Source organism: Strix aluco, chromosome 4 (assembly GCF_031877795.1).
Source record: "Strix aluco isolate bStrAlu1 chromosome 4, bStrAlu1.hap1, whole genome shotgun sequence".
Lineage (NCBI taxonomy): Eukaryota > Metazoa > Chordata > Aves > Strigiformes > Strigidae > Strix > Strix aluco.
This window is the reverse complement of record NC_133934.1, coordinates 57,426,032-57,452,725: the sequence shown is the minus strand read 5'-3', so window position 1 is coordinate 57,452,725 and position 26,694 is coordinate 57,426,032. Positions and strand designations below refer to the sequence as shown.

The following is a 26,694-nucleotide window of genomic DNA, read 5'->3' as shown; positions in this document are numbered from 1 at the left end:
CTTAATTCTTTAATGTAAAAAGTCACATTGCAAAGCTTACATCTAGCTCGTTAGAATACTGCTATATGGGTCTGGGGTCAGAGTTTTCAAACACTTCTGTCTAAAGTGTGCCCACGCAATTTGTACAAAACATGCAAAGCATGTGGCTAATCCTGCAGATAGCCATGATACGGACTGTGTGCCTTTTGCTAGCATGAACAGTTGTTTCACATCTTGGGCTCTACACTGAAATTCAAAAGGCATTTTCCTGTTATCACTGAACAGTGTTTCTCCTTCTCCCACTTCCTCCTCTCTCCCAGTATCTAGAAAGGAGGATAAGTGGGATAACAATGGTAAATATTGACATTAGTGAGCTGTACCGTATTTGTTTTTCAGCAGACGTGTTACAGTGTAGGAACCTACAGCTTAAGAAAGTGGCCAGTAAGGTTACATAGAGAATTTCTGCCACCCACAGAAAGACTCTGTGAAATGAAAAAAAGCAAATTTGCTGAAAGAAATCCTGCACAAGGCTTAGTCAAAATGCTTGTATGCTAAGAATGTAGCCTCAAGTTTTCTGTGTGTAGGTAGGACCATGTCAGCATTCACAATATATTCTATATGTTTGGTTTGATACCAGGAGGCAGGCTCCAGCAGTGAGAAAGAAATGGCCAGGCTCTGCTTGGGTTCAGGAGGAGATGGTGGAGCTGTGCTGACTTGTCTGAGGGCTGACTTTATGCTTTCTGCCACGCTAAATCCAAAGGCTGGATGAGGTGATGCTGCTCTTGATGTAGAGCCTCCAGAAGCATGATGAAGGCATGCTATAAACCTGAATGAGTCAACGGGGGAATGGTTTATTTTAATCTTCCTAAGGACAAGTATTGGTAGGAAAGAGCAATAACCCCTATTGATTTACACTGTGGCACTGGATTCTTCAAAGAAGACAGGAACTAACTTTCATGTTCCTTTATTTCCTAGAGGGTCTGCTAAGACCGAAGAATTAAAATGCAAGTGGAGAATAAGCTCTTTTGCTTAGTTAGTGGTTGCAATACTGCCTAAAAAAATAGTGAGAAAAATGAAATGATTGCCAGAAAAACTTGTGCCAACTACATTGGAGAAACCGTCTCCAGAAAAAAAACCCCAAACAACTTCAGTGTTCTCAAAAAACTACATTTTGTAGGTTATTTCTTATAAAACCACAAGGAACAGCAAGGAACTGGCTTCCAGTTTTCTTCCTGGGTGCTTTGGAAATTCACCACCTCCTCGTTCCTGTGGATCATCTCCAAGACATAGCCCCGAGTGTTCGAAAAGGCAGAAAGGTCCATTTTGCGGTTCTGGAGGAGCATTGGTTCAACTTTCCTCTCCTATACTTGGTACGAAATCCCAGTAAGTGAGACTATAACAAGGATTTTTTTTTTTTTTTTTTTCCATTTTTGGTGCTGCACCTTTTGGTCTCAGCCTGAATAGTTTATCCAGTAGAGTCTGAAAGTGCCTGTTAGATGTGGCTATGTGCAGTGTCAGTGCTGTATGGAAGTCTAGGCTATAGGGCCATGCCTGTCACTGCTTTGCTTCCCTCTGCTCTATGCTTCCGGCTTTTGGAGATCGGGTATGCCATGAAGAAACACTGAGGGTCCCCCTTGCTGCTTTTTTGTGCTGCTTGCGTTGCTTCTCTAAGAAAGTGCTGATCTCTTTAGCCTTGCAGGAGACAAGTGCGTGAAAGGGAGGATAAACTCTTGCAACAAGTGAGGAATAACCTGTCATTCCTTCTTTGCTTAGACTTTACTCAGGAAAACTTCAGCAATTTCACTGTTAGAGCAAAAAATGGCATAAGGATCTCAAGTTTTGGACCCAGGACATATTTTATAAATGCTGTATCTAACCTTGACAAATAAATTAGATTATAAAGTTATGACCTATTTTTTATCAGCATGTTGTCATTACATGTCTGCTGCTCAAGGAGAATGAATGTGAGGGGATACATTACTGGCCATAAGCATTCTGACTGAAAAAGCAAATAGGTAATTGCTTTATGAAATATTGAGAAAGTGCCTGTGTGTAGGATTGGATAAGCAGAGTAGGTATAATGTATAAAATTGCAATTTTATAAGTCTTTACTAATTACTGTTCTAAAAAAACCAACCCAAAAAATTCTCCAAGAAAAACATCCAACTAACCCCGTGATCCCAACTTGAAGGCTCATTTCCTTCCTGTGAACTAGTACATTTTTAGTACATCTCAGCACTTACCAACACAGCTGCAAGATGGGAAATCATACTGGGTTTTGGCAGGTGTGTCCAATAAATTTTTTACAGGAGTATCCAATAACTTGGAAGGTGAGTCTAAAAAATTGTTGAGAACAGTTCCAGCTGTTCTTTTGGTCGGGGTTTTTTCAGCAGACGAGTTTGCTTGCTGATCTAAGATTGGGGTCTGAGTGTCAAAATCTGCAGCACTGGTATTTCTTGATAGGATGGTAATAGGGCCCGCTGTTTCAACCTTCACATGTTTAGGTGATTTGATAGTAAAAGTCTTGTGATCAAACAGTGATTTGACCTGTATCTGTTTTAGCTGCTGTTCCATTGTCTCGATGATGCTCTTTTGTTGCATGTTCTCGCAGCCAAAGTGCTGATTCTCTTGTTTAATTGTTTTTTTCCACATTTTGTTTTCCAGCTGTCCAGCTGATGGACGCATGCAGACATTAGACTTTGTGCCAGCCTCAATTTTTATAGGCTTGCGTGCTGCACTGGCACCAATCTCGGTTTTGGGTTGCTGGTATGCTTGTTGCTCCTGTTTTTGCAAGAGATGCCACCTTAAAGCAGCATGCTTTTGAAAATCCTTCGGGGTTTGGGACTGCAAATGACAGCCTCTCTGGTCTTGGGAGTGTGGAGCAGTTTGCTGGCTGTGTGGTAAGTACCGCTGAGGAATCTGTGTAGCTTGTTGGCTCGGGAGATCTTGGTTCAGGCTACCACCGTAGCATTGTGTTTGCTGGAGTGGTGGTAGCTGTATAACTGAAGCTTGTTGCGCCTGTTGCTCTTGTTCTTGGAAACAGTGATTCACATCTTGCTTTGTGGTCAAGTTATTTGAAAAATACTGCACATGTTGCAAGTCCTGCATTTTGTTGGCTCCAAAGCGTTCGATATTTGCGGCGTTTTCTTTCTTCTCAGAAATCAAGTGCACGTTGTTTGGGCAGGGATGCTGCAGACCAGCGTTTGCTTTCCGAGTGTAAAGGGGAGCTTTGTTGTTCATGCTCTGTACCTGCTCTAGGCCTAGCTGAGGGTTATGCAGTGAGAATGCAGCTGATTTCATGTACTTGTTCCCAGTTTGAAAACAATCATCTACTTTAAGCTGATTGAAGGACGTCCTGTCTTGTGGCTGCTCAGCATTGCTTTGGGAGTGGGAAATAGTTTGAGGCAGGTCTTTATTTTTCATTTGCAGAGCCTGTTGCTGGTTTGGGGTTAGCTGTGAACTGCATGGCAGTTGCACCTGATGTGTCTGTTTTTGAAGCATCTGTTGCAAAATGTGTGAATGCAAGAATTGCTCGTTTTCCCCTGGCTGGGGATTCAAGTGCTGCTGTTTCAGTGGGGCCCCTAAAGGCTGCTCGGCTTGTTCTGCTCTTTGCTGGAAATGGAGCTGCTGCGGAGGGTGTTGCTGCACTTGGGATTTGAGCAGGGAATCCATCTTCGTGAGCTGTGGCTGCGGTGAGTGTTTCTGGAACGGCAGCTGCTGGTCAGCTGTGGGATGCGGCTGCAGCTGGGAGGTCTCGCTTTTGTACAGCGGAGGAATTTGTTCCTGTTGCATTATCTTCTGGCTCTGGGGCTGTCCTGAAGGCCCCTTTAATGCATCAGGACTTCCAGCATACTGTTTTGTATAGGCTGTTTCGGCTGTGTGTGCCTGGAACTGAAGAATTGATCGCAATAATGCTTCGCTGGGCTTTTGGGGAGGCTCTCCCTGGCGGAACTGGGTGGAAACCAGTTCTATCCAGGCTGGTTTTGAATAATGTTGAGCCTGTTGCACAGGCTCTTTCACTTGGTCCTTTGCTTTGTCGGAAGGAATCTTGGGTTCTCTCTGTCCTGGGAAACGCTGATAGTGTTGCTGCAACTCACCCTCACTTCCACGCGTTTGCAGGTTTTGGAGGGGAGGCTCTGACGCCGGCGTCATTTCTTCTGGGCACTGCTGAATTGAGGCGGCCACTGCAGCTTGCAGGTTGCTTTCACTGACATCTTGTTGTGACATTTGTGTCTGCTGCGGAAGTCTCTGCTGAGGGTGAAGTTGTTGTTGGCTGAGGCTGGGACTTTCTGACATTGGTCCCTGCTGTTGTCCTTCGTTCTTTATCTCCCCAGGAAGAGTTTCATCACATCTGTTGTCATAGGAATGGTGTCCTTCTCGCACCACGACGGACAGCGCGCTGTTCATTTCTGGAGCAGGAGGAGTGGAGGAATCTTTGTGAAACGTTGAGTTCTGTTTAAAAAAAGCACCATTTTTTTCTGCTTGCTCAGAAAACCTTTCCAGAGCGGTGCTCTGAGCTTGCAGGTTACTGCTGGAACTTAGAGAGAGGTCTTGGTTGGGAACCTGCCCTACGCTTCCACGAACAGTACTGTTTCCTACGGGTAACTGGTGTGGATCATAGCTTGGAATCTGTTGCTGTAGCTGTAGTTCCGGTTTCTGAAGTGAACAGCTACCTGGCAATACAGGTGGTTTACTGGAGTCTTCTGCATTGTAGACCTCAGTAACCACTACAGCTGGCACTTGAGGCAGCTCAGAGTTTGAGGTCTGTGGGGAAGTGATCTGCCCTGAGGTATGGGATGAATGCGTTGTCTCATAGGACAACTCATTAGTAGCCTGACTGGCAATGGCATTGATATGAGATGTGTTCTTCTGCATTGCTATGGAAACATGTTCTGGATAATATTGAGACAGTGTTTTCTCCAGGAGTTCACCATGCATGCTTTCCATGGAAGAGGCAGAAACTGTAGCACCATTAGGCATTGGCACTGCCTTGTTCTTAAGTAGTAAGACAATGTCCCTGTTGTGGCAATGAATGTTTTCCTGCTCCTGCTCATCCTGCATCAGGAGGTTATGACGGTTTTCTGAACCACCACTGTTGTATCTTGTAGACTGTATCAAATCTGAAGCTTCATTTTCTTGTCCTGTAAAACTCTCAGGTTTCTTCTCACTGTAACAATTGGAGATGCTTGGTTTTTCATTATTATCCTCTGGCTCAGCTTTTTCTCCATTTACCTCTTTGTCTTGTTTCACTTTCTTGCTCTCATGAAGTCCATACAGAGCGGGCTCACTAAAAGTGCGTTTTATCCCACCATTTTGCATATATTTGGAATATACTTTCTTTTCTTGTAAAAGGTCGGGGCTAATGCGGTTGTTTGGACTTCCCTTCAGGTGGGGCACTCCATAGTTGCTTTTAATGAATAGCTGCTTGTGGTCTCCGTTTACTTCAACTTCAGGCCTCTCTGTTGCTGGACTTCCATTCTGTAGCTTCACCGCGGAAGGCTCTGCCTGGCAAACGTGAGAAGACTGCGGTATTAGAAATGGACTCAATCTATTGCCGTCAACATGGTTGGTTCTGTCCTGTTCCATCTGGCCTGCTCCGGGGCCATCCACAAGGCTACCCTCTGAACGTATCTGAAAGAGAGAAGGAACGGGAGAGAATGTAAGTCAATTTTAATTTCCATCGATGGACGGCCGATTACTGACAATTTCTGCAGCTTTCAAGCACCCATTCTCCTGACCAGCTCCCACGCACAGCATGAGCTTGCAGGCGCACCTGAGGGGTGTTTCACTATCCTATGACGTTTTGCAGCCCCATGTCTCCCTTTTTCTTGAAGGTTTGTTCTTCAAGATGAAAAGAGTGAAAATACGGAGTGGCTCCTTACCCACATTTAACACACAAGCAGATATTTTACCAAAAAAACCTCTCCTAATAGTGCACAAAATATTCCCAGCTTTTGAATGATTTGTATAGACTCCTCTGTCATCACTTTTTCTCCTTGGTAAGGCAGAAAATCATGCCGAAACCATGGTTCCCAGACCTGGTGCTAATCCTGTTATTTGATTAAGTGTGCCAAACTTCTTTTGTGTGACTTGAAGGATTATTGCCACCAAGTTTGCCAATTAGAGGGAAAAACCTCCTTTTTTCTGTCTTCAGCTGTCTGACAAGGTCTTTTAAAACTGGCATTCCTAAAGACCATGCAAGTGGCACGATACACATGTGAGACAAAGCCACACTTGATTGCTGTCCATAGGAACTCTTACAGTTCATCAACATCTTGGTAATGTTGACAGAAACAAATCGAGAGATTTCTGAAAGGTTTGATGCAAGAGGTATTTTTTCAGGTATTAATATCCTTAAAAATTTACAAATACACAACAAGCATGGCTTAAACTATGCATTTGGGTTTTGAACTGAGCTCCACAGCTGTGGAGCTAGGATTTTTTTCTTCTTTGTTTGGATGGAAAATCCCATTTTCTCATATACTCTTTATATTTTGTTATAAAATGAAGTTTTTTGTTGGATAAAAGTACTGACAATGTGCGGTGAACAAATTCCATATAATGACAAGCTAATCCTGTTCACATGGGTCTTCCCAGGATACACAATCCCAGTTAAGAGATAAAGCCCTTGTTTGACTCTGCTTGTAATTTATTCTTTGTTGGCTTTATGGTTCTCAACCAGTCACAAATGACAGAAGACAGACTGACAGAGGGTCTTACAGATATGAGATTGCCCAGAGAAAATTTGGATTTATGCATGTCTTTGTCCTAATGCTTTTATTTTTAGTTTGCATAAAGGGCAATCTGAAGGGTTCTCCATTACCAGGTCATCCCTGGTTGGACTGCAAAGTCAGGAGAAGCACTACACGTGGCTGCTATTGCCACTACATAGGATGAACTGAAAAATTTCTCCCATCATGGCTGCTCTGCTTATGTATTTATGATACACTAACCTTTTTTTTTAAAAATGTTAAGGAACATCTAATTTATACAGTTTTCAGTGCCTTGCTCAGTTGAGTAGTATGATTCTAAAATGCTTTTAAAAGTAATATTAATTAATGAGATTAATCACATCCAGCAGAATCCCCTCTGCCTGTAGCTCTGATTTCAGTATCAGGACAATTCAAACATACATTTTGACTGGCAAAAACCTAAATGATGACTTGTATCCACTTCTTCCTTATGCCAAGCTTGGTAAATCTAAAATTTACTTTTGACCTCCTGAAGTTTTTTTTCCTTTCTTTCTGTACTCGATTTATGTTTTGTATGACAGAAGTAGAGAAGTTCTCTCTCTACAAGTAACAGTACTTGAAAAAAGAGTTTTTTAACGGAAAGCTAAGAATAGGGAGATAGAAAAGAATGTTTGTCCATCTTACCTATTTTCTTGACAAGGTAAGATAGGCTTCTTCCCTTCTACATATATTTCAGTACATTTCCCAACCTAGCTTTAAAGTACCACAAGACATGAGCCTTTGCAGCTTTCCCAGGGAGATGATATTCCATGCTTAACAGAAGGCAGCGTGAAAAGGATTCCTCTGATGTGTCATTCTAGGCCAGGCAGCAGAATGATGCTCCCAGAGTGTCTCAAAAATAAAATGTCAGCCTAATTTGGAAACCATTCTTTGCCTTCACACCTTTCATACCTAGAAATTGCAGCTGAACCACAACTCAGACATGAGTGTGTAGGCTGCTGTATTTCGCAAGTATGAAATGAAATAAAAGGCACCATAGTAATTAACACTATGCTGTCAAGCTGCTTCTAAAATATTTATTTCTTTAAAAAAAGTTTTAGTGTGTGTGATTGAGCCGTGAGAAACTTCCTCTGGCCCTCAAAGTCTGCCTTGCTTCTTGTGTTCTGGTGTACTGTGTAGGTTGCAACTAAATTCCTTCTGAGAGTTTCCAGACAATCTTTCTTCTCAACTCCTTACCCATAGGTAAAAACACCTTTTTGTTTAGAAGTGGGGGCTGCCTGACTTCTCTAAACTTAGCTTGCAAACCCCTCCAAGGAGCACATCTGTGCTTCAGAAAAGAGTCTTAGTTTCATGACATCCTCAAAAACTGCAAGGTTATTTTCACTGTGTGACATGGATTATTATTCATGGTATTCTCAAAGACCTCATGCGTATGAGTCAACCAGTTCCCCAAATTCTCATCACCTCCAGTGTAAAAGGCACTGGTGTTAGACATTGCAAAGGACGCAGGAATCATTTGGTTCTTTAAAATACAAAGTTAATTCATCGACTAAAAGTGCCAGATTTGCATTTTTTGAAATGCGTCTAGGATTGTGGTGACTTTGCGTTATACTTCTTTCTCTTGTCTACGCTCAGTTACTCACAATCCTCAAGTCACACCTGAGTACAAATCTTGCTCAAGTAGCTACAAATCACAGCAATTATTTGTAACTTAAAACTGGCAAAAGACAAATGGCAACAATACCTTTATTACTGATTTTAACTGGGATACTGTGAAGATATTCTTGATGCTACTACTAAGCAGACCTGATTGCATCTTACAAAGTCTCTGTGGTCACCTTCATAATTGTTGTGGAGCAAACTGTCTGCCTCTCAAAGTAAATCTACCTTTCCCTAAGCATAGCAGTTAGCCTTTTTTCTCTTTCCCATAGCTGTATTTTATCCAGACCATTTAGAAGCTCCACATATTTCTTTTCAGCTATAATTCATTAGAAATTCAAGTCACATCAGCAGCATCTGTGAAACAATTACTGCATCTAGGACTGACTCTGCAGTCTAATCCATCATAATTATGACTGGCCTCTTTGAAGATGCCATGATGCGTGACTTAAATATAGCACATTACTGTGCAAATGGATCAGCATCTCATCCCACCAATATGCATTCAAGTTATAATTCAGTCCTCCACCGTTTGACTTTTTCAGATGCAAGCAATGTATGTACATTTATTTCTTGCCACATATGGGGCACAAATTGGAAACCAGGTACTGAAAGAGTTTGAGATTTTTTTTTTGTTTTGCTTTATGGGCAACTTTGGCATATTCCTGCCACCTCTATCAATATGGGAGTACCGAAAGACTGTGGAAGGCATTGTTATGAGCACAACAAACATTTCTGCAGCAACAAAAGTACTCTTAGTTATGTCATTTTCTTTCATGGAAAATATTTTTTTACTTTTAGCCAGTTCTAGAGGTTCATACTTTATTTTATATAGCATCTGTATCTGAGGAGTTTGTGAATGCAAGGTGAATGAATAGATGAATACACCCACTGCAGGGGAGTACAATCTTCTGCAAAGCTGGGCAAGATTCCCAGTAGAAAAAGTAGGTGGGGGGATACCGTGTTAGACTACTCGCAGCCCTGAAAGGACCAAAAGGTGGGATGTCAGATGGGTTGTTTCCCCTTCTGGGGTTAGCTGGGATAGAAATATATCTCCTTGGAGGTTTTTTTCCCTGGCAGAAATGTACCTCCTCAGATCACGAACTCAGCTGACTTGTGATCAAGTGATTATCAGGATGAGACTCAAGAAAGCAGAAGTTGGATGCCTAGGAGCTTGTCAATGGCTCACTGGATTGCTCTGGGAGCACTGCCACCACCTCCATCCTGCTGGCACCTTTCTGCCACCGCCAGATGACAGAGAGTTCTAAATTGTTCCCAGACAAGAAACCCCTGTAGCACTTCCTAGACAGGAGGTGAATTTAACTATGTCTTGCCAAACTCCAGATTGGTAAATTGTGCCTTCTGCTTACTCTCTCTTGCTCCTATCACAGGTATAGTACAGTAGTTGGCTTCACTTCTGGCTTAATCTGCTATATATTATTATGGGCTGTTGTGCAGTTGCTTCTCTTCCCCAAAGCTCATGCCCCTGGCAGAGAGATCTAAATCCTGAACATCCAACAAGTGAAAACAGTCCTAAAGTGATTTTTTTTTTTTCCTATTTCAAGAATGAATGAAAATTTGAGAAAAGGTATGAGTTAGAGCTATTCCTAAGTAAGGACACTCATACATGGTATTATCAGAATTTTCTGCACTAAAATCTTAAATCTTTTAGACTTGCATACATGCAAAATTGTATCTGATTAACTCTGTGTCAAAGTTTTCTCTATTTTAACTTTGGAACAAGATGTGTAAGCAGTTATAATGATACTCGACACCATGATTTATAGCTATGTGGTTATTGTGGGATGTCATTTTTCACTGGCCTAAGCAGCAGTTGCTTCAGCTGTGCCTTGGGTTAACACCTGTAAGCAAGCTGCAAACGTCACTAGAGGAGAAAAAATGTGCAGTTAACTCAGATGGCTAACTGGCAATGTAACACATCAAAGCTCCTTATTAGTGAGACATTTCCATTATTGCTGGGATAAAATGTTGCACATGTGAAAACTGTGGTATAGTTTAAGGATTTCCTGTACGTTTTGTACTTAAGGTGCACTGTGTTTATACATAGAAACAAAGCAAGCTTCCACGTGGAAACTAATGGGAGAGGCAAGACCAGGATTACACCCGCCCAGACTCTGGGTGGTTTGCCATTCGCAGAACAGCTTCTTCCCAAGCCAGGGTTGCTGGTAGTTTGTAATAAATATGATACCATCACAAACCAAACCCCGTGTGGGCCTGTTGTTTAAATGTGGGTTTAACGTGCTTTTTTGAAGCTAAGGCACCCATGAGAGAGAATTTTAACCCTGTTGTCCAAAGCAGATTTGAAAGAGAGATTGCATTCATGCCCAAGGTAAATTGAGGCTCTGAACCCCACAACACACCCTAAGGATTTGCTCTGCTCCCTATTAGCATCACTGCCACCCTGCTGCAAGTGTGGTGGCTGAGTAAAACACAGTGAAACTTGAAGGCAGATGTAAAGGAGGCCCCAGGACAAGGACACTCTGTTGTTAGCTGGGCTCTATGGCTTACAATGGGGTCCTTTTGCTCTGCATTCAGCTGTCTCTTCATTTGGATAGTATATTTATTCAGTGTATAAGTAATGCTTTGGAAAAAACTTGCATAAAGATGTTGTGCCTTCTCTGTCCCTTGAAGCTTTTAAGTTAAGGCTACATTTCTTTCTAAAATAAATGTACCAGTTTCTCATTGGAGCTTTAAATAGCAGTTAAGGAGTTAATCTAGAAACTACTGGATGAGACTGTGACTGTATTCTGCAGGAGGTCATATTACATGAATATAATTGTCTTCTCTGGCATTTAGATCTACAAATGATCTGTGTCAAACAGAAAAGAAAATGTGGGATGGCTAAAATTTGTTACCTAATTTATAGCTAATTTATCCTTAATTTACAGGGAAAATGGTGACCAGCGAATATAGATATAAGCAGGCATAAGGGAATGAAGAGCATGGGATTTGTGAAATATGAGGATTAATAATTCATTAAATATTATCCAAGCGAGAAGCCTCATAATTCATGCATTTTTAAATCAACTAGTGCTAAACCCCCTCAATTTATTGACACCAGTTCTTGAGTTTCAGTGATGCAATGATCTAATCACAAAAGCACTTGAATCAGTTTGATTTTTGACCTTAATACAGAGGGCAAGAGAGTAAAGCTAAACTGATCTGCACAGCGATTTCCCCTTGCTACATTATATAACCATCAACAAGACTGGATACTGCATTATATCTACCCAGACATGAAAAATTGCACTATTTTAACAATTGCAGAAAATCATGGGGAGTGAAAATTAAATGCCTCTACAATACGGGTGAAAAAAAAAAAAACAATTATGTGAAGGAAATGAATTCAGGAATATAAAATGTGAGTAAATAGGAATTATAATGTCACATAACACAGCTCTCTAGTTCCTATTTTTTTGTGATTTATGCCTTATACAAACTTTGCACCTAAATGTAGCATGTAGCACTTCTAACAGAAGAACATAACTCTTCAAGTCGCTTGTAATGACACCATAGTATGACTAGATCAGAAATGTTTCCTGAAAGGTCGAACTTTAGAACTAGGCTGGATTTAAGAGACAAAAGGACCTTCCTGCTGGGATAACCAGAACATGCAAGATGAGGTTGGCACCTACACTTGATCTTGCTGATTGAAAGCTCATTTCTGGGGTTTAGATTTGGAGTATGGTGGATCCAGGTGGTTTATACTGACAGGCCACCGCACAGAGCTATATTACTTCCCAAGCTAGTCTGCTTAACATTACCTTGGGTGTTGGTGAGCTGACATACTCTAAGACCAGTATTGCTCAAGTTCTTGAGTGACACCTTGACTATTATGCATCTTCCACAAATACAGGGAAGCTGAACTAGAACACCCTTTCACCTTTGCTGTTTTTGAGAGTCGCTGCAGTTGATAACTGTAATAGGAAGGCTGTGGGAATGGGAGTTAGTCTTAAACGCTGGGGATGTTCAAGTAAGTGTGCACCGAGTGAGATACTTCTATGCCTGGGTATAATGAGAAAGTTCTCTTGTGTGCCTGTGAAGTTTGGACCAGCAAAATTGTTTCAAATTGTGACCCACACAGGGCATCATTTGAGTAATTCACCAGTGCCTATGGATCCACATCGGGAAACATGTTGGGGTAGGAAAACAGAACCAAGTCTCTTTTTTTCTTCATCTCAGCCAATTAGCATGCTAGGTTAAGTGTGTTGAGCAAAGGCTGGCAAGGTAGGGTGGGTGGTGTTATTAGTTGTGCAACTGGTGCTCAGACCTGTTTTATATTTCTGGAGAAATGGTGTAATTTGAGGGATGATTTTTCCTCTCAGTATTTCCACTACCGCATGTGTCAAATGGTAATGATGATACTGGCTGCTGATTAAAATCAGCTATCCAAGAGCAATAGCTAACTGCTCATGCTATTCTGACCGAGCTCTGTAGTGCAGCGTGCCTCTGTGTGAGCACACCAGAATAAGCAAGCGTTGGTGGCTGAACACTTCTGGTGGCTGTTCTTGAAGACACGCTTGATGTTATTAACCTGCTGTTTAGGGAAGGTTACTAAGAGGTCAGTGTCATCATTATCTTCCAGTTTCTGTGATCTTTGTCCACCTGGCTTCAGACCTGGATATAGCATGGATTTCTTGGGTTGATGACTTCCTGACACCAGTTGAAGGTCGGTTATCCACGATGATTTCATCACAGCTGTCAGCAGAGTTAAGTAATTCTCTATTAAGTAGTACATCCTCCTTGAGAACTAGAAGCAGTGGAGGAGATTCTCTTGACTCTCTTCAGCCCACACTATAAAGAAGAAAGGGAGGACCCAAAGGAAAAACCACTGGCAAGCTAAAGATTTCACGTTTTCATCATGTTGGGACAGTAACATTAGAAAATAGGAACAAAAATGGTCCTGTTTGGCACGTGGGTGGAGGAACTGATAGAAGAGAGTAAAATGCTGTGGGCTGCAGTGTCCTCAGAAAGCCTATTTACACAGCTCTGTTTTCCATTATCCTTTGAACTTCAAATAGGAAATCCTGTTGGTCTCCCAGTTCTGATGAAAAGAGAATTTTGGCTGAAATGCAGTTTTCTTAAATTTCTTCTCCAAAAGTTGAAGATGAAGGTCATACCGAGAGGAGAGGGGGGAGAATGCAGAAACAAGGGCTGATGACTCTGAGGATTACTCTGACTGTTGCTCCCACATGCCTGGATGATAAAGCATCCCTTTCAGCCCCTTCACTAGCCTCACTATGGTAGCCTTTACACCCCCATACACTTTTTTCCTCCCTTTTTTTCATGCCTCCACCACACCTAAGCTGGGATGCTCTAGTGAACTCAATTTTTGGCTACTACTCTTGGCCATTGAGAAATGAGAGGCAGTACGGAGAGACAGCTCCCAGGCTACACAGTGTGCACTGTGTGTGCTGGTGTACCTGAGGGACAGGTGCTGGGGATCTCTGCCTGGGGCAGCAAGCCACAAGATACCCGTGTGTCCATATGCGAGATGCTGCGTGCCACCGCAGCTTCTGTGTGGCTTCCTACGTCCTTCCAGGGATTTACTTCCAGATGGTGAAGTTGGAGGAGTTGAGCCAAAACAAGGGTACTTGCTTTGGAAAGATCTTGTGCTGTTTTAATTGTGTGATCTGATTTAAAAATGTGTTTTCATGCCCACTTGTGATTTCTTTTTTTTCCTTCCTTCCAATTTGTGCCTTGCACAACTTGCAAACCAAACCAATTGCTCATAAACGTATGGGAAAAATAGGTTTGTCAGGGGCCTGAGGAGATGCGTGCCCTGTTCCTCGGCTCCAGTGCTGCACCAGCCAGACCTGTACTTGTCCACTCCAACCTGTTTTCCAAAGTCTCTAATGATGAGGGTTGCATAATAACCTACAGTTACATGCAGTGCTCCATTAACCTTACGTATTAGAAAGCTTCTACCATTCCAAACATAACCCTAGATAGTCTCTTCCCATCTACCACAGACTCATGGAGCAGTTTTTTCTCTTCTCTGCTATGGCTTCTTTCTCTCTGTGTAACTGAAGACTGCTACTAATGCTCCCCTCTTAGACAGAATAAACAACCCAGTTCGTGACATCTGATCTCCTCCCTGGGTGGATCTATATCCATACCATTTGTTCGCTGACCAGATGCACGGAGGTCACAAAGCAAATGCAACAGTCTGTTCTTTGGAGACCTCATGCACATACCATTCTGCTAGATTTTCCCTGAGTTCAGATGTTTGATATACAAGCAGCTATAGTATGTGCCTATATAGAATGCCACAAATTTTGCCAGGGAAGGTTTAGACTAGATATTAGGAAGCGTTTCTTTACAGAAGGGGTTGTTAGGCGTTGGAATGGGCTGCCCAGGGAGGTGCTGGAGTCCCCATCCCTGGAGGTGTTTAAGAGTCAGGCTGACATAGCGCTGAGGGATATGGTGTAGTTGGGAACTGTCAGTGTTAGGTTAATGGTTGGACTGGATGATCTTCAAGGTCTTTTCCAACCTAGACGATTCTGTGATTCTGTGAATATTTCAAATACCTGTATGAATTAACTTGGCTTTTGCCCCAGTAACTAAAATCAGTTTTATTCCCTCAGTGTGAGATGGACTGTATAAATCACATTGAAATCAACGGAACAGGCTCATTACTTCTAGCACAGCTTTACAGAGGAGGTTGTTTTCCTTAAAACCTGACTTCAGTATGCTTAAGCCTGTGAGCTATTGGCACAAACATCTCTTCTGACTTACACTGTTGCTGAGACACCACAGAAGATAAGAATCTAATGCATTTTTAGAGGTCTATTAGAAGATGCTCCCTGGAGCTACAGTTGCCATTCAGTTTCTTTCTGCATTCGTGTGTGGTCTTCAGGAGCAGTTTTCATGTGGGTTACTGCAATCTACAGGCAACAATGGCATGGATTATCATGCTGAAATCTACATCTAAGAAAATAGTTACAATTGCCTCTCCAGATGTACAAGAGATGAAAGACAAGGTGTTTTTGATGACCAGAGCCAGCTGACGACCTAAGAGCAGTCAAGATCTAACCCCGATAAAAGCACAACTCTGGGAGAGAAACAAAACACGGGAGCCAGCGCAGCCTTGCCACAGTTCTGAGCACACAAGAGACCTTGGCACAGGTACTGTTGCCATCCCCTTCAGTTTTAGGTTGGAGATGAAGATGTGGGACTAGATTTTCATTCTGAATACTCGACGTATGAGCTTGGGAAGAACTTGGTCATTGACTAATCTTAGATAAAATGGCCCAGGGCCCAAACAAATTGTAAGTCAAGAGACACCCACTTCACATCATGCCAGCATTTATCAAGGAGTTACAGCCTAGCTTCTTAAGGTTGGCTTGAAAAACAGATTTTCTGTGGTTACCATCTTGCCTACAGTCATTCTCCCCCCTTTCTAATTTTAGCTTTTTATTACTTGGCAAGAGAGTTTTTAGCTTTTCTTTAGGAGGCCACTATCAATCCTGTTCTGAGGATCAAGTGACGGGCTCCAGTTCATGCTTCCACACAACTGAGGCCATGTCTGAGTTCCTTCTTATCTTGTTACATCCTTGCTTACATAGAACATGGTTTTTATCCATAGCCATTTAAAACTTCCTAACATATAAGCATAAATGGGCAGTATATGGGGAATTTTATGTGTTTTGTGGCAAGAAACATTTCGTTAAGAGAGCTACTAGAGAAAAAAGCTTCCTACAGGGAGACAGGCGTTTGCCTTTCTGTGGAATCTCCCTTTGGTGTTTCAGGGAAACTGGAAACCAGTAAAAATTCTAGATTTTGTCAACAGGACGTTTGTTTAAAAACACGGCTCTAACATGAAGGTTTCTCCCTTGAACCAAATTACAAGACTGGATAAAAACTTGGGATTGCTGTGCCGAGAAAGGGTTGGGATCCCAGAATGAGCTGGCATTCCTGCTTTCCTTTAATTTCCAATAATTCAAAGCACATTCTTTCTCCTGTTTAAATTTTCCTCTTTATGGCGAGATGCAACATGAAGAGACAGAAAATTCACTGCCGCTAAGCTAAAGCGGGGGGGAAACTGGCAGATTGTGTTTTAACTCTTGCTAAGACTTTCAGACTCCTGCAGCTGACACTTGGAAGAGCAGTATTTGAGCAGTCCTGAAGGGAACTGCAACACTTCTCTCTCTGTCCTTCCTTTTCAAATATTTTCAAAGCTTTGAAAACAGTCGGTTGTTCTTCGTTCTGGCAACTCGCCATTTGCTGCCAGCTCACATCAGTTCATAGTCTTCCAAGGTATCCAGTGGCCCGCATGGATTTGAGAGAGTTTGAAGCTCTAATGAAAGACCTTTGATATTTTGGGATGTTTAAGAGACATACAGAAATGGGTGAGTTAAAAGAGCTGTTGTCAGTTCCCGCAAAGCCCACTTCATATTCTCAGTCACAAGATACCGTTTCACTAATTGATTATTGTCTGTCCATAACACAGTCACGCTCTTAGTGCACAAAGAAGCAGTGTGGATGAAAAGCTCACCATTGTAAAGTACACACTCAACTGGATTTAGAAAGCTGGGAACTACAGACAAATCTAGGATACAGGACTGCTTTGAATGAAACTCATAAATCATAGCTGAGACTTTTTTCAGCTTAAGTAAACATCTTTACTACAGACGGTGAAAATTAATGGAAGCATTTTAAATGCCTCTCTTCACCCTTCCTTGGAAGGGTGGCAGGTGAGCTCTCCTCGAAAGGGTCAGGTGACTTTTCATTATTTAAATCCACACCTCCAGCAAGAAGGACCTGAACCCACAAGTCTTGCAGAACTGCTCCTAGCTGGCAAGGTTATGCGAAGTGTTTGCCAGGCTAGTCCTTCAGCCAGAAGTCTAATAGCTGTGGTGGTCTTGAGCTCAGGAATGCAGGTGAAGGGATGAACGCCTTGCATTGTGCTGGTTGAGTTCCCGTAAGCTTGTGTGCGCCCTTGTATGTGAAGTGTGATTGCGCAGCACCGCCGCTGCTTTTCTTGCCAACACAAACCTTCACTCCCTCTTCTACTCCCCCTCCCCCAAAACACATCAGGGAGAGAACAGGCTTGGGGGCAAAGCAGGGATGAGAGGCATTAAGCTCTGATGTATGCAACTGGTTTTGCTCAGAAGAAAATGCATCGCAGTCTGCACTTGGTAGTATTACTTCTATACAGCCTTTGGGGGCGATGAACAGCTGCTTTTCCTTTAAAAAAAAAAAAAAGTGGGAGTTGGGAGAAGAGAGGAGACAGCTATCAGGATACTAAATGTCTAATGCAGTCATTTAAGCTAATATGCATGCCACTGTCAAATGCATATAAGGACGCTTTATTTTTGGTTTGTTAACAATTTGAGGGTCAGCCAGGTTGATTATGAGAAAATGAGCTAATGATTTTACTGTGGGAAGGGTGGGGGGGCAATGATGAATGGCAAAGTTTCTCTGCTCATTACACTCCCCAGCAAACAACCCTTCCTAACAGCCTCATCTAGCTCACAAAAGCTTGTGTGTAATTGATGTGTAATAAATCAGAAGCATGCCTCAGCTCCCCAAACCAAAATTATCTTAAAAGTTTATGATAGACATTGATGATGAAGCAAATGTTCTGAAAAGTTCGTTGCACCTAAAATTAGAACTAAAAATGAGATGGGCAGTAAAAAAATATTGTGGAGTACTTGAAGTTAACCTTTGAAAAAGCATGTGGAGGACTAAAATCAGGTGAGCACTGGAGACTGGATATATGTTCCCATAATACTGTGCATCAACTCTGCTGCGTGCCACGTCCTTCAGAGAAATTACGGCATGAAGCTGTTTAGAGTCTATGTTCAGGGTGCTGATGCCTCCCAGTCCAGCCTGTTTCCTACCTTCTCCCTTTGGCACCATTAAGGTCTTTCCACTGGTCAGTCCCAACAAAACTGTGCTCCTCTCTTTAAGTGGAGGGCCCAGCCTGGCACATGGGCCCTGGCCTGTGTCAGCACTGCCCCACAGGGCCCCAGTCCTATCCTGGAAACCGATGGGGATCCCAGCAGCTCCCGACCTCCCCCCTGCCTGAGCTCCCTGCTGCAGCCCTTTTTCCCAGAGGTGTGGAGGCACGGATGTCTTCACAGCTGTCAGAGTTTATGACAGATGACTTGTACGATCAGGATGCTGGCTACTCTGATGTTAAATGTTTCTTTGCTCTTTTTCCTCCAGTCGCACTTCCTCATACACTGCAATATAACCAGCATGAAGTCTTAGTCTATGCTTCAGTTTTTTCTGGCTTCATTGAAAAAATTCAGTGTCTTAAAAAACAGCTGCTACTACTTAATGATCTTTTGGTAACTAAGGCTGATTTCTTTTGTTATGCTCTCTGAAGATTAAATTTTGCTCTGAACTCTGTTGCCTGAAGGAGGCTATTGTAAAACAAGATACTCAGAAATCAGCAAAAAGATGTTCAAGCTAAAACAGAAAACCAAACCACTTTAACTCTAACGGTGCTGCTGCCAATGAGTTTGAGAAAAGGTCCTGAGATTATGCTAAAACCATTCTGGTATTGTGGGCTGATGGCTGAGGAACTGCCTTCTAACAATGTACACAGCCTTGCAAAAGAATGATATAAAAGACGCTTCTTTGATGTTAGGTTTTAAATCCCGATTTGATCAAACAGGCTATCATGCAACTAGACGCTCGTAAGCATTCCTGTTGCTTTGGATTGTGAGGAGGGAAATACAAAGCTCAAGGATTTGCAGTCCCTTTTACAAGAGACCCGTTGGGGAGAGCCTGTATCTACTGAATACTGAAAAGCTCGATCAGGATTACAAAGGAAATTGCTATAAAAGATTAAAACATGCAGTCAGCAGTAATAAGTCTCCCTCTGTTTGTTGTCTCAGATTGTATTTGTGTTGGAGGAAAGATTGGTGTACTTCAGATAGCAGCAAGGAAGAGAGAGAGAGAGGTTTCAAGAGAGATTTTCCATGACAAGGTTAACAAGAGGAAGTGGATGGGGATGGGGGAATGCGCTCCACAGAGTTGCAGGAAGTTGAAGTTGGAGGAAGGCCGCGCAGCAACTAGAGACTAGAGCTAAAGACTTTGATGAGTACAAACACTGACAGTAGTTTTTGGAGACAAAATTACTGAAGATTGCCAGCTGACCCAGTCTTCAAGTCTCCCCTTGCTGGGATGCTCCTGAGGCACCCGCTGGGGCTAGCCTGTGCCCCCAGGGACTGGCATGCAGTGACCTTCGTTGGGTGTTTATTACAGAAAGCTTATCCCTTGCTCAGGCCAGCTAGGAACTTACTGCATAGTTTCCACTGACTGTGGAACTAAAGTTATCACTATTTTTACTGGTTATAAAAAACTTTTGTTTAAAAAAACAGAAAAAGGATACATACAGAACACTGGTGTGTGCAAAGGAGTCAGAGGAGGATTGTAATGAAATTCTGGCTGAAATGATTACAGCGTTTTATCTTCTATGCTCTCTGTTTGTCTTGTGCTTAAAATTATAATAGTGATTCAAGGGCCCAAAAAGGCAGGAGAATCAATCTAATTCCTCCAGAGATGGCTGATGAGAAAAGCTTTCCTTCTTAAGTTTAAGTTCATGCTTTGCAACTATGGCACTTGTTTCCAAGTAACTGAAATAACTTTGATTCAAATCAGTCTTTATAGGAACTTGCCCACATGACCCTCTATCTCCCAGTGCGGAGCAACTCTGTGTTTCCCTGATCCTGATGACTTGCACTGAAATCCTCTCCTCCGATCTAGCCTGGTACCAGGAGACATGCTCATTGACCTGAGATACTAACTGTGGGATTTATGAAGCCACTTCTTCAAGGCTAACTGTCTCTGGAGAGCCCTCCTGCTCCCTGCAATGAGCAGTGGGTTACTGAATGATATGGGGGCTTACATGTGACACCACTTAGTCTTCATTTTATGTTCCAGCTGAAACAGGGCATCAGCCTTCACCAGTTATTTTACTCATGTAGATCACCACCTCAGATACAAATTCACAGGGAATTACAGTAACCAATACGTAACAATGTACAAAATTTAGGAAACACATTTTATAAGCACTTTAAGTACTTGCTGTTACCTCTTGCAGTTAAAGGTACAGATACATATTTATAATATAAAGAACCAGATTAATTAAGGCAAATACTGCCAACATTATCTTTTAAGAGCAGATTTGCATTTTACACATGAAGACATGAGGACAGCAACTAGTGTGCATGTCATGCTAAATGGTAACTCTCCCTGAAGGATTCGCGGTGGCCAGACTGCCACCGCATCCCAGACTGATGTGGCTGGGAAACCCCAGCACCTTTTCCATCCCTGGGGAATGCAGCTTGCAAAAAGCTATTCCCACCTTTGGCTCCCCTTTGGGCACCTGGCAGGCACTGTGTCTGTACCTATGCGTGGTTCTTTGACTGAATATTTAGGACCTTACATGAGAAGCGCGAGGCTGTGCATCTGCCTGTTCAGATCACGGCTCGCTTGTTCGTAAAATAGTGGCCACAGGCCATGCACCATGTACAGCTTGGCATGACAAAGTGTAGAGCACACAGTACAGGATATAGGGTGGGTTTTTTCTGACCAGAAGTTCAGGAATGAACTATTCATAGACACTGTAAAAGAAATAACTATACTTTTAAGTTTTAAATGAACTTTGTTGACTTGAGATTTAGTGGGTTTTCAATAAGCAGACTGAAAAGAGGAGCAGCCATAACATCTGTTGTTCACTTTTGTACTCAGTTGTGGCCTTATCATCATTTAGATGTAGTTTTAAGTACAACTACTTATGTAAGTGCAAACTGATTTTTTACTTTATTTACACTTTCATTTCCATCTACTATACATAGAAAAGAGGACTATAAACTTTTGCATCCATTGTAATGGACGGGAAAACTGGCACTGATTAGACCAGAGACCAGATTTTGCACAGAAACATTAGAGACTCTACTAACTTAGAGGTGCTACTTTCAATAACAGGAAAAGTAGTCAGTGGTATTTTTTATATTGGTCATGCCCCAGTAACTCCCACAGTGCTCTTCTTTTGTAAGACTGAGTCTTTCATTGCTTGACAATGTTTATTTGCATTCTTTGTAATTTTTGCTCGAAGGGAAACTTCTGTGAGCCTTTTTTTTAAAAAAAAGCACTTTAATTTTGAAGTCTAGTTTCTGTATTTCTCATCTTCTCAAAGGGAAAAAAAATAGATTTATAATATCTGAATGAAGAAAAGACGATGGATAATATTAAGTACCTGACGCCTCCAAAGATCATCTGCTTTCCCTTTCAGTGTTACAGTTAGAAAGTGCATTTGACAAAGTTACACTGTCAAATAGATTGCCTGCTGGGAAGATTTACACAGTTTTCTCACTTGTTATCTTTTAGTCATGACACAAAGCTTAGTTAAAGTCACCACAGAAGAAAATGAGAAACTGTGTTTCTTCACTTAAAATCTTTGGTGATTTTAAAATGCACAAAGTAGTTGCATTAGAGTTTCCTGCCCCATACGATGTTGCTCCTGAATGCATCTTCCAAAATCCCGCTCATCTGAGTTGCTGTGTTTCTGCTGACAATTTAGCATCTGAGCATTTGAGTCAAAGCCCAGGGAAGTCAAAATGACACCACAAGGTCCTAGATAAGAGAGATATTCCAAAAAGACACCCCATAGCCAGAAAGGTATGCATTTTCATATCCCATACGACTTTGCTCCATGGTCAGCGTCTGTCTTACAAGCAGAATTGCAAAATGCTTTATAGTGGGAAACTGAATCAGTAATGGACAGGCAGAAATCTCTTTCCTCAGTTCCACAGTCCTCACATGTGGCTGTTTTTATTCTTTTCATTTCAACATTCGTTGTATTTCAGACCTGCTGAGATAGGAAGAAAACCTAGGCAAATCTCATGCTTATACTTTCTGTCCTACAGAAAAAGTTTTATATTCCTTTTTTTTTTAAATTATTATTCCCAATTTAAAAACAGAGCTAAGATTTTTCTTGGCTATCTTTAGGGGTGAGGGAAAGAGATTACTTCTTAGCTTTAAATGGCATTTTAGCACTCCAGAAAAACAAATCTCTGTCATAATGAAGAGCGGTATTTTCACCTCATAGCAGGTGATACAAGTTTAATGTTTACAAGATTATTGTTTTTGCAAGGGTAAACTCTAGTTCTGTAGTTCAGACACAAAATAGGAATTTTTCTAGATTAGTAGAAAAAGGAGTTACAGAAATGCATAATCCTTGTCACAGCTGACCTTTTCTCTCTTTCAGTTTACGGGTGTTTTCTCAAGAAGTAGAAATTCTTGTTCTTGCTGTGCATGGAGGAGATAAGGACAGTATCATGGGGGGAGGAGGTTATGTTTTCCTAAAAGTAAGTTACTATTTCAGGAGGGAGGGAGGGAAAGAACAGACAGAAACTGCTGGGGGGGGGGCGGGGGGAGTTTTGCCCAGGGGAAGGAGAAAGTACATAGTATCACACCTAAGATCAATTACACTGAGAAGACTTATAAGAAAAAGGGATGGGGGGAGGGGGATCCAAAGTTTGTAGAAGGAAAATGTACCCACCAAAGGTAGGGCAGAGATCAGCATTCAGCTTTGAAACTCCTAGTTTTTCAGAGGAAGAAAGGATGGGATGAGGTGGGTTTTTTTATCATCATCTGATGAAATGTTTATTTAATAGAGAAGAAAAGAAAAATGCAAATACAGGAAATCTTCCTGTGCCTGGGTTAAGAAAACCCTCAGAGTCACTAACGCATTGAATAAATCCTGTTTTACACAGGTAATGACTTGAAACTCCCTGCTGAAAACAAAGGTGGTTCGCAATGATGCATGACAGATGCAGAAGCAATGTGACTGTGAGATGGCACAGTTATTCCAGTTTCAGGGACGATGGGAGTTTATTTAAGGATAAAGGAGGGAGGGATTCCCTGTGCAAGGTCAGTGTGGGGGAGAGATCCAGGGGGAGACCAGCTGTCTGTACTTACTAACCCCTAATCCAGGAGGACGGCTTTGGTGTGCTGCTCTAATACAGAACAGGTTAGATTGAATGCTGATGAAGTACTGGCCGTCTAGGAAGTAATTTTCTGTTTCACTGGTTTTGGTTCTTGTTGTTTTGTTTTCCCCTCTCTTTGTATGTAAAACAAACATTCAAGGAGTTCCTGAACAGAGGTCGCCCCGCTCCTCTCTAATAGTGGCATTGCAAGCAATGCGGCTGCTGCTGGCCGAAGGGCTCGCCAGCACTTCACAAAAAGACCTGATAGTACATAAATTCAGATCTTCACCAGATAGATAATTTTATGTGGTCTGCAGAAGAATAGGCCTTTGTCAGAATGAGATGATAGCTGACTTTGTTTGGGAGGGGGAGGGGAGGGAGGAGGGAGTTTTCTCAATTTCTGTGTATTTCTATTCAGCTGCTGCAGAAACATCCCCATCTGCTTTGAATCTGCATTTTAATTCCAAACCTAGCAAGAAATGAAGCAAGCTGTCTTGCTCTGCCTGGCAAAGTACACACACAGCAAGTTGCTGAGCTAAAAGCTGTTCCAAAATCCAGGAATGTAACAAACTTAAAAGCCAAGTTACCTGTCTGTGCTCTGTTTAACTGTATGATGATGATAATCACAAAATGAATTTCACCAGTCTGTCCTTTAAATGTTGCCACTTACTCAAGAGTATGTGCTTTCTTTGCTATCTGCTCTGTCAGGACAATTTGGTTTAAGGAAGTGACACCATAAATAAGAAAACCCAAACTCATTTCATTTCTCTGGTGAAAGCAGGCAATGGAGCTTTGTCTGCTCTCCAGAATGGGTAGTGAAACAGAGGGTGCAAATTAAATTGTTGGTTACTCTCATTTATAAAATCTATATCTGAATTCATGTAGTATGACATGATTTTTGCCACTAACAGTAGAATCTTGCATTTTTTATATATATATATATATATATGAATGCTCAAGGGCTTATTTTAGCTTTATGATCTGCACAGTTTGAGTTCTTGCTTGCCTTTCCTAGTGCAGGAAATTTTATCCCTAACTGTCAACAGGTGTCAGAAACAGAAGCAGCTGGAGCAAGAGCTGAACAACATTTCTGTTCTGATCTGATAAACTTGCAAATAAACCACATCTAACTTCTGTTATGGATGCCCAGCAAAACCTAATCGTGATGCAGACACTAAGTTAATTCCTGTGCCTGTTTCACAAGCTGTAACTGGGGATAGTGAGTGATATACAGACTAACTCATAGGCTGATAAGAAGCAGAACTGCCTCTTACATTGCTCCTGGCTGAAAGGAACCATAGAAATGAAAGTTATTTGCATTGCATTCAAGAGAGAGTGTAATTTAAGGGATTTTTTTTGTGTGATGGAAAGAAAATGGACAAGCGAAACTGTTGAAGCAAACTTAAGCTGTTGTGAGAAAAGATAGAAGAGTGTTTACTGTGAGCTGAAAGGGAAAAGAATTGAAAGATACCCATTCAAATGCTTCATCTGCCTGCTAATTTTAATTAAGACTCCTCCTTTGTAACTGTGCCACAGAGCCTGAGTCTTTAAGAAAAAAAAAAAAAGTTGTCACTAGGCAGATTTCTGAGTGTCTCCTGATTGAATCATCATTTTAATCTCTTCACTGCCACCCCCCTCTCCTGAGCAGAAGCTACCGGCTGCATTATCTGACAATTAACATGCTGAGAAATGCTACTGCACTCCTCAGGGAGTTTCAGCGATGCAAAACACTGTTTTTCTGTGTGATAAAAACGCCAAAACCTTTAAAATATCCTGTGTTTTCTGAAGCCTGGATGCACACCTTGTTTTCATCAGAAAAAAATAATCTTCATCAACTTTTTCTGAAGAAAAAAATATTCCTTTCCTCCAATTCTTCTGCGTGTCTCTCTCCCCCCTCCCCCCAAAGTTTGGAGAACGTGATAAATACAGTGGTCTTTGCAAAGAAATGCTGATCAGTGCCAAAACCTGCCGTCTCAGTTTGCGTGTCTTTGCTCAGTGTCCTTGTACTTTCTCAGGTCCTTCCTTGCCCTTGTCTTACTGCTTTATGTTTCACCTCTCTTCCCTAACAAAGCACTAGAAACAGCTTCTTGCTCAGTGCCTGGTGGGGTCCCACCCTGCTCTTCTGCACCGCCCCACTCCAATCCCACAGAAGCCAAGCCAGGTTTACTGAACTGGGTCACTGCTTCCAGTTAGACACCACCCACTGTACCAGTCTCCTCTACTAGCAACACAAAAAAAGGGGGTGGGGGAATAAAAAAAGTGAACAAATCCTTTCTACATCTTGTCCCTCTGCCACCTTTGTAAGCCACAGATCAGCCCAAGCAAGGTCTGCCCACAGGGACATGCTAATTGGGATGCTGTTTGGCAGCAGACTCTGTCCTTGCACAAATGTTCACAAAATGACTAATAAAAACCAAGCCTCTTGCCCTGCTTCCTTCCCTCGACAAGTTAACATAGGCACGTTTTTCCTTTCATTCTTTTATGGACAACAATAATGAACACGCTAAGGAAAGAGCACTTCAAGACCAGTTTTGTCTGAAGAAAATACCAAGGGTGGTTGTCCCTTTCTTCCCTCACACCCTGATGGGCTGCCTCTGTTGCTGGGAAGGTACAAACTAGGAGGAAGTCATGCAAGAGGGGTTGTATGGGGAAAGGTGGGTCGTTTCAGGCAACTTTTTTTTACAGTGAAAAAGGAGGAAATATGCTTAAGCATAAGAGTGTTGTTTCTGTTGTCCCCAAACTACTCTGGATATTTGATGTAAGAATAAACAGATTTTCTGCGAAGCCAGGCAGGTTAGGTCTCAGTGAGAAAACCCTTTGGGTTCTACTGCTCAGCTGAGCGTCTGTCCTCCCACGGCCTTGACTGGTAACCAGAAGGCACCAAGTAGGAGTGCAGAGTGCTGTGTTACTCCAGAAAGCACTCATGATGCCAAATGGGCAGAGCTCTTAATTACATCATAGATAAGCATGGTGTAATCACAGAAACATGCAAGGAATGGGAGTAGCTTTAATTCAGGAAAAATAGCTAACTGGGTTGTGTAATGGGGAAAACCAACAAATGCAGGAGAACACAGTGGTGAGGTGACTGCTGCAAAGTGGGCAACAGAACGATTTCCACATTGATCAGAGATAGTGAAGCAACAGGCTGGATTTTTACCTAGCTGTTGTACGTGACTAACACAAGCTCTGTGTGTACATGAAATGCTGAGGAACTGCTTTCACTGTTACTTTGCTGCATGTGTGTTCATTGTTGTCTAAACTTGAGAATAATTGCTGTGAAACTTTCAAGCGCGTAAGAGTTTTCCTGTAGGCAGAGTGGACAAATCCCCAAGGGAGAAAGGAGTTGGCTCCTTGTGAGGACCTTGATCTCTAGACTTGGAGCGGAACAGTTTTGC

The 26,694-nt window shown here is 42.1% G+C and overlaps 1 protein-coding gene across 2 annotated transcripts in view; it reads right to left on the bottom strand.

The window, feature by feature from the left end:
• TET2 (tet methylcytosine dioxygenase 2) overlaps positions 1–26,694 on the bottom strand; it is a 75,578-nt gene that overhangs the window by 18,860 nt on the left and 30,024 nt on the right. For both annotated transcript variants that reach the window (XM_074823205.1, XM_074823206.1), the window contains exon 2: positions 2,223–5,610. In XM_074823205.1, the coding sequence (XP_074679306.1) occupies positions 2,223–5,610 (3,388 nt within the window). The remainder of the gene's footprint in view (positions 1–2,222; positions 5,611–26,694) is intronic.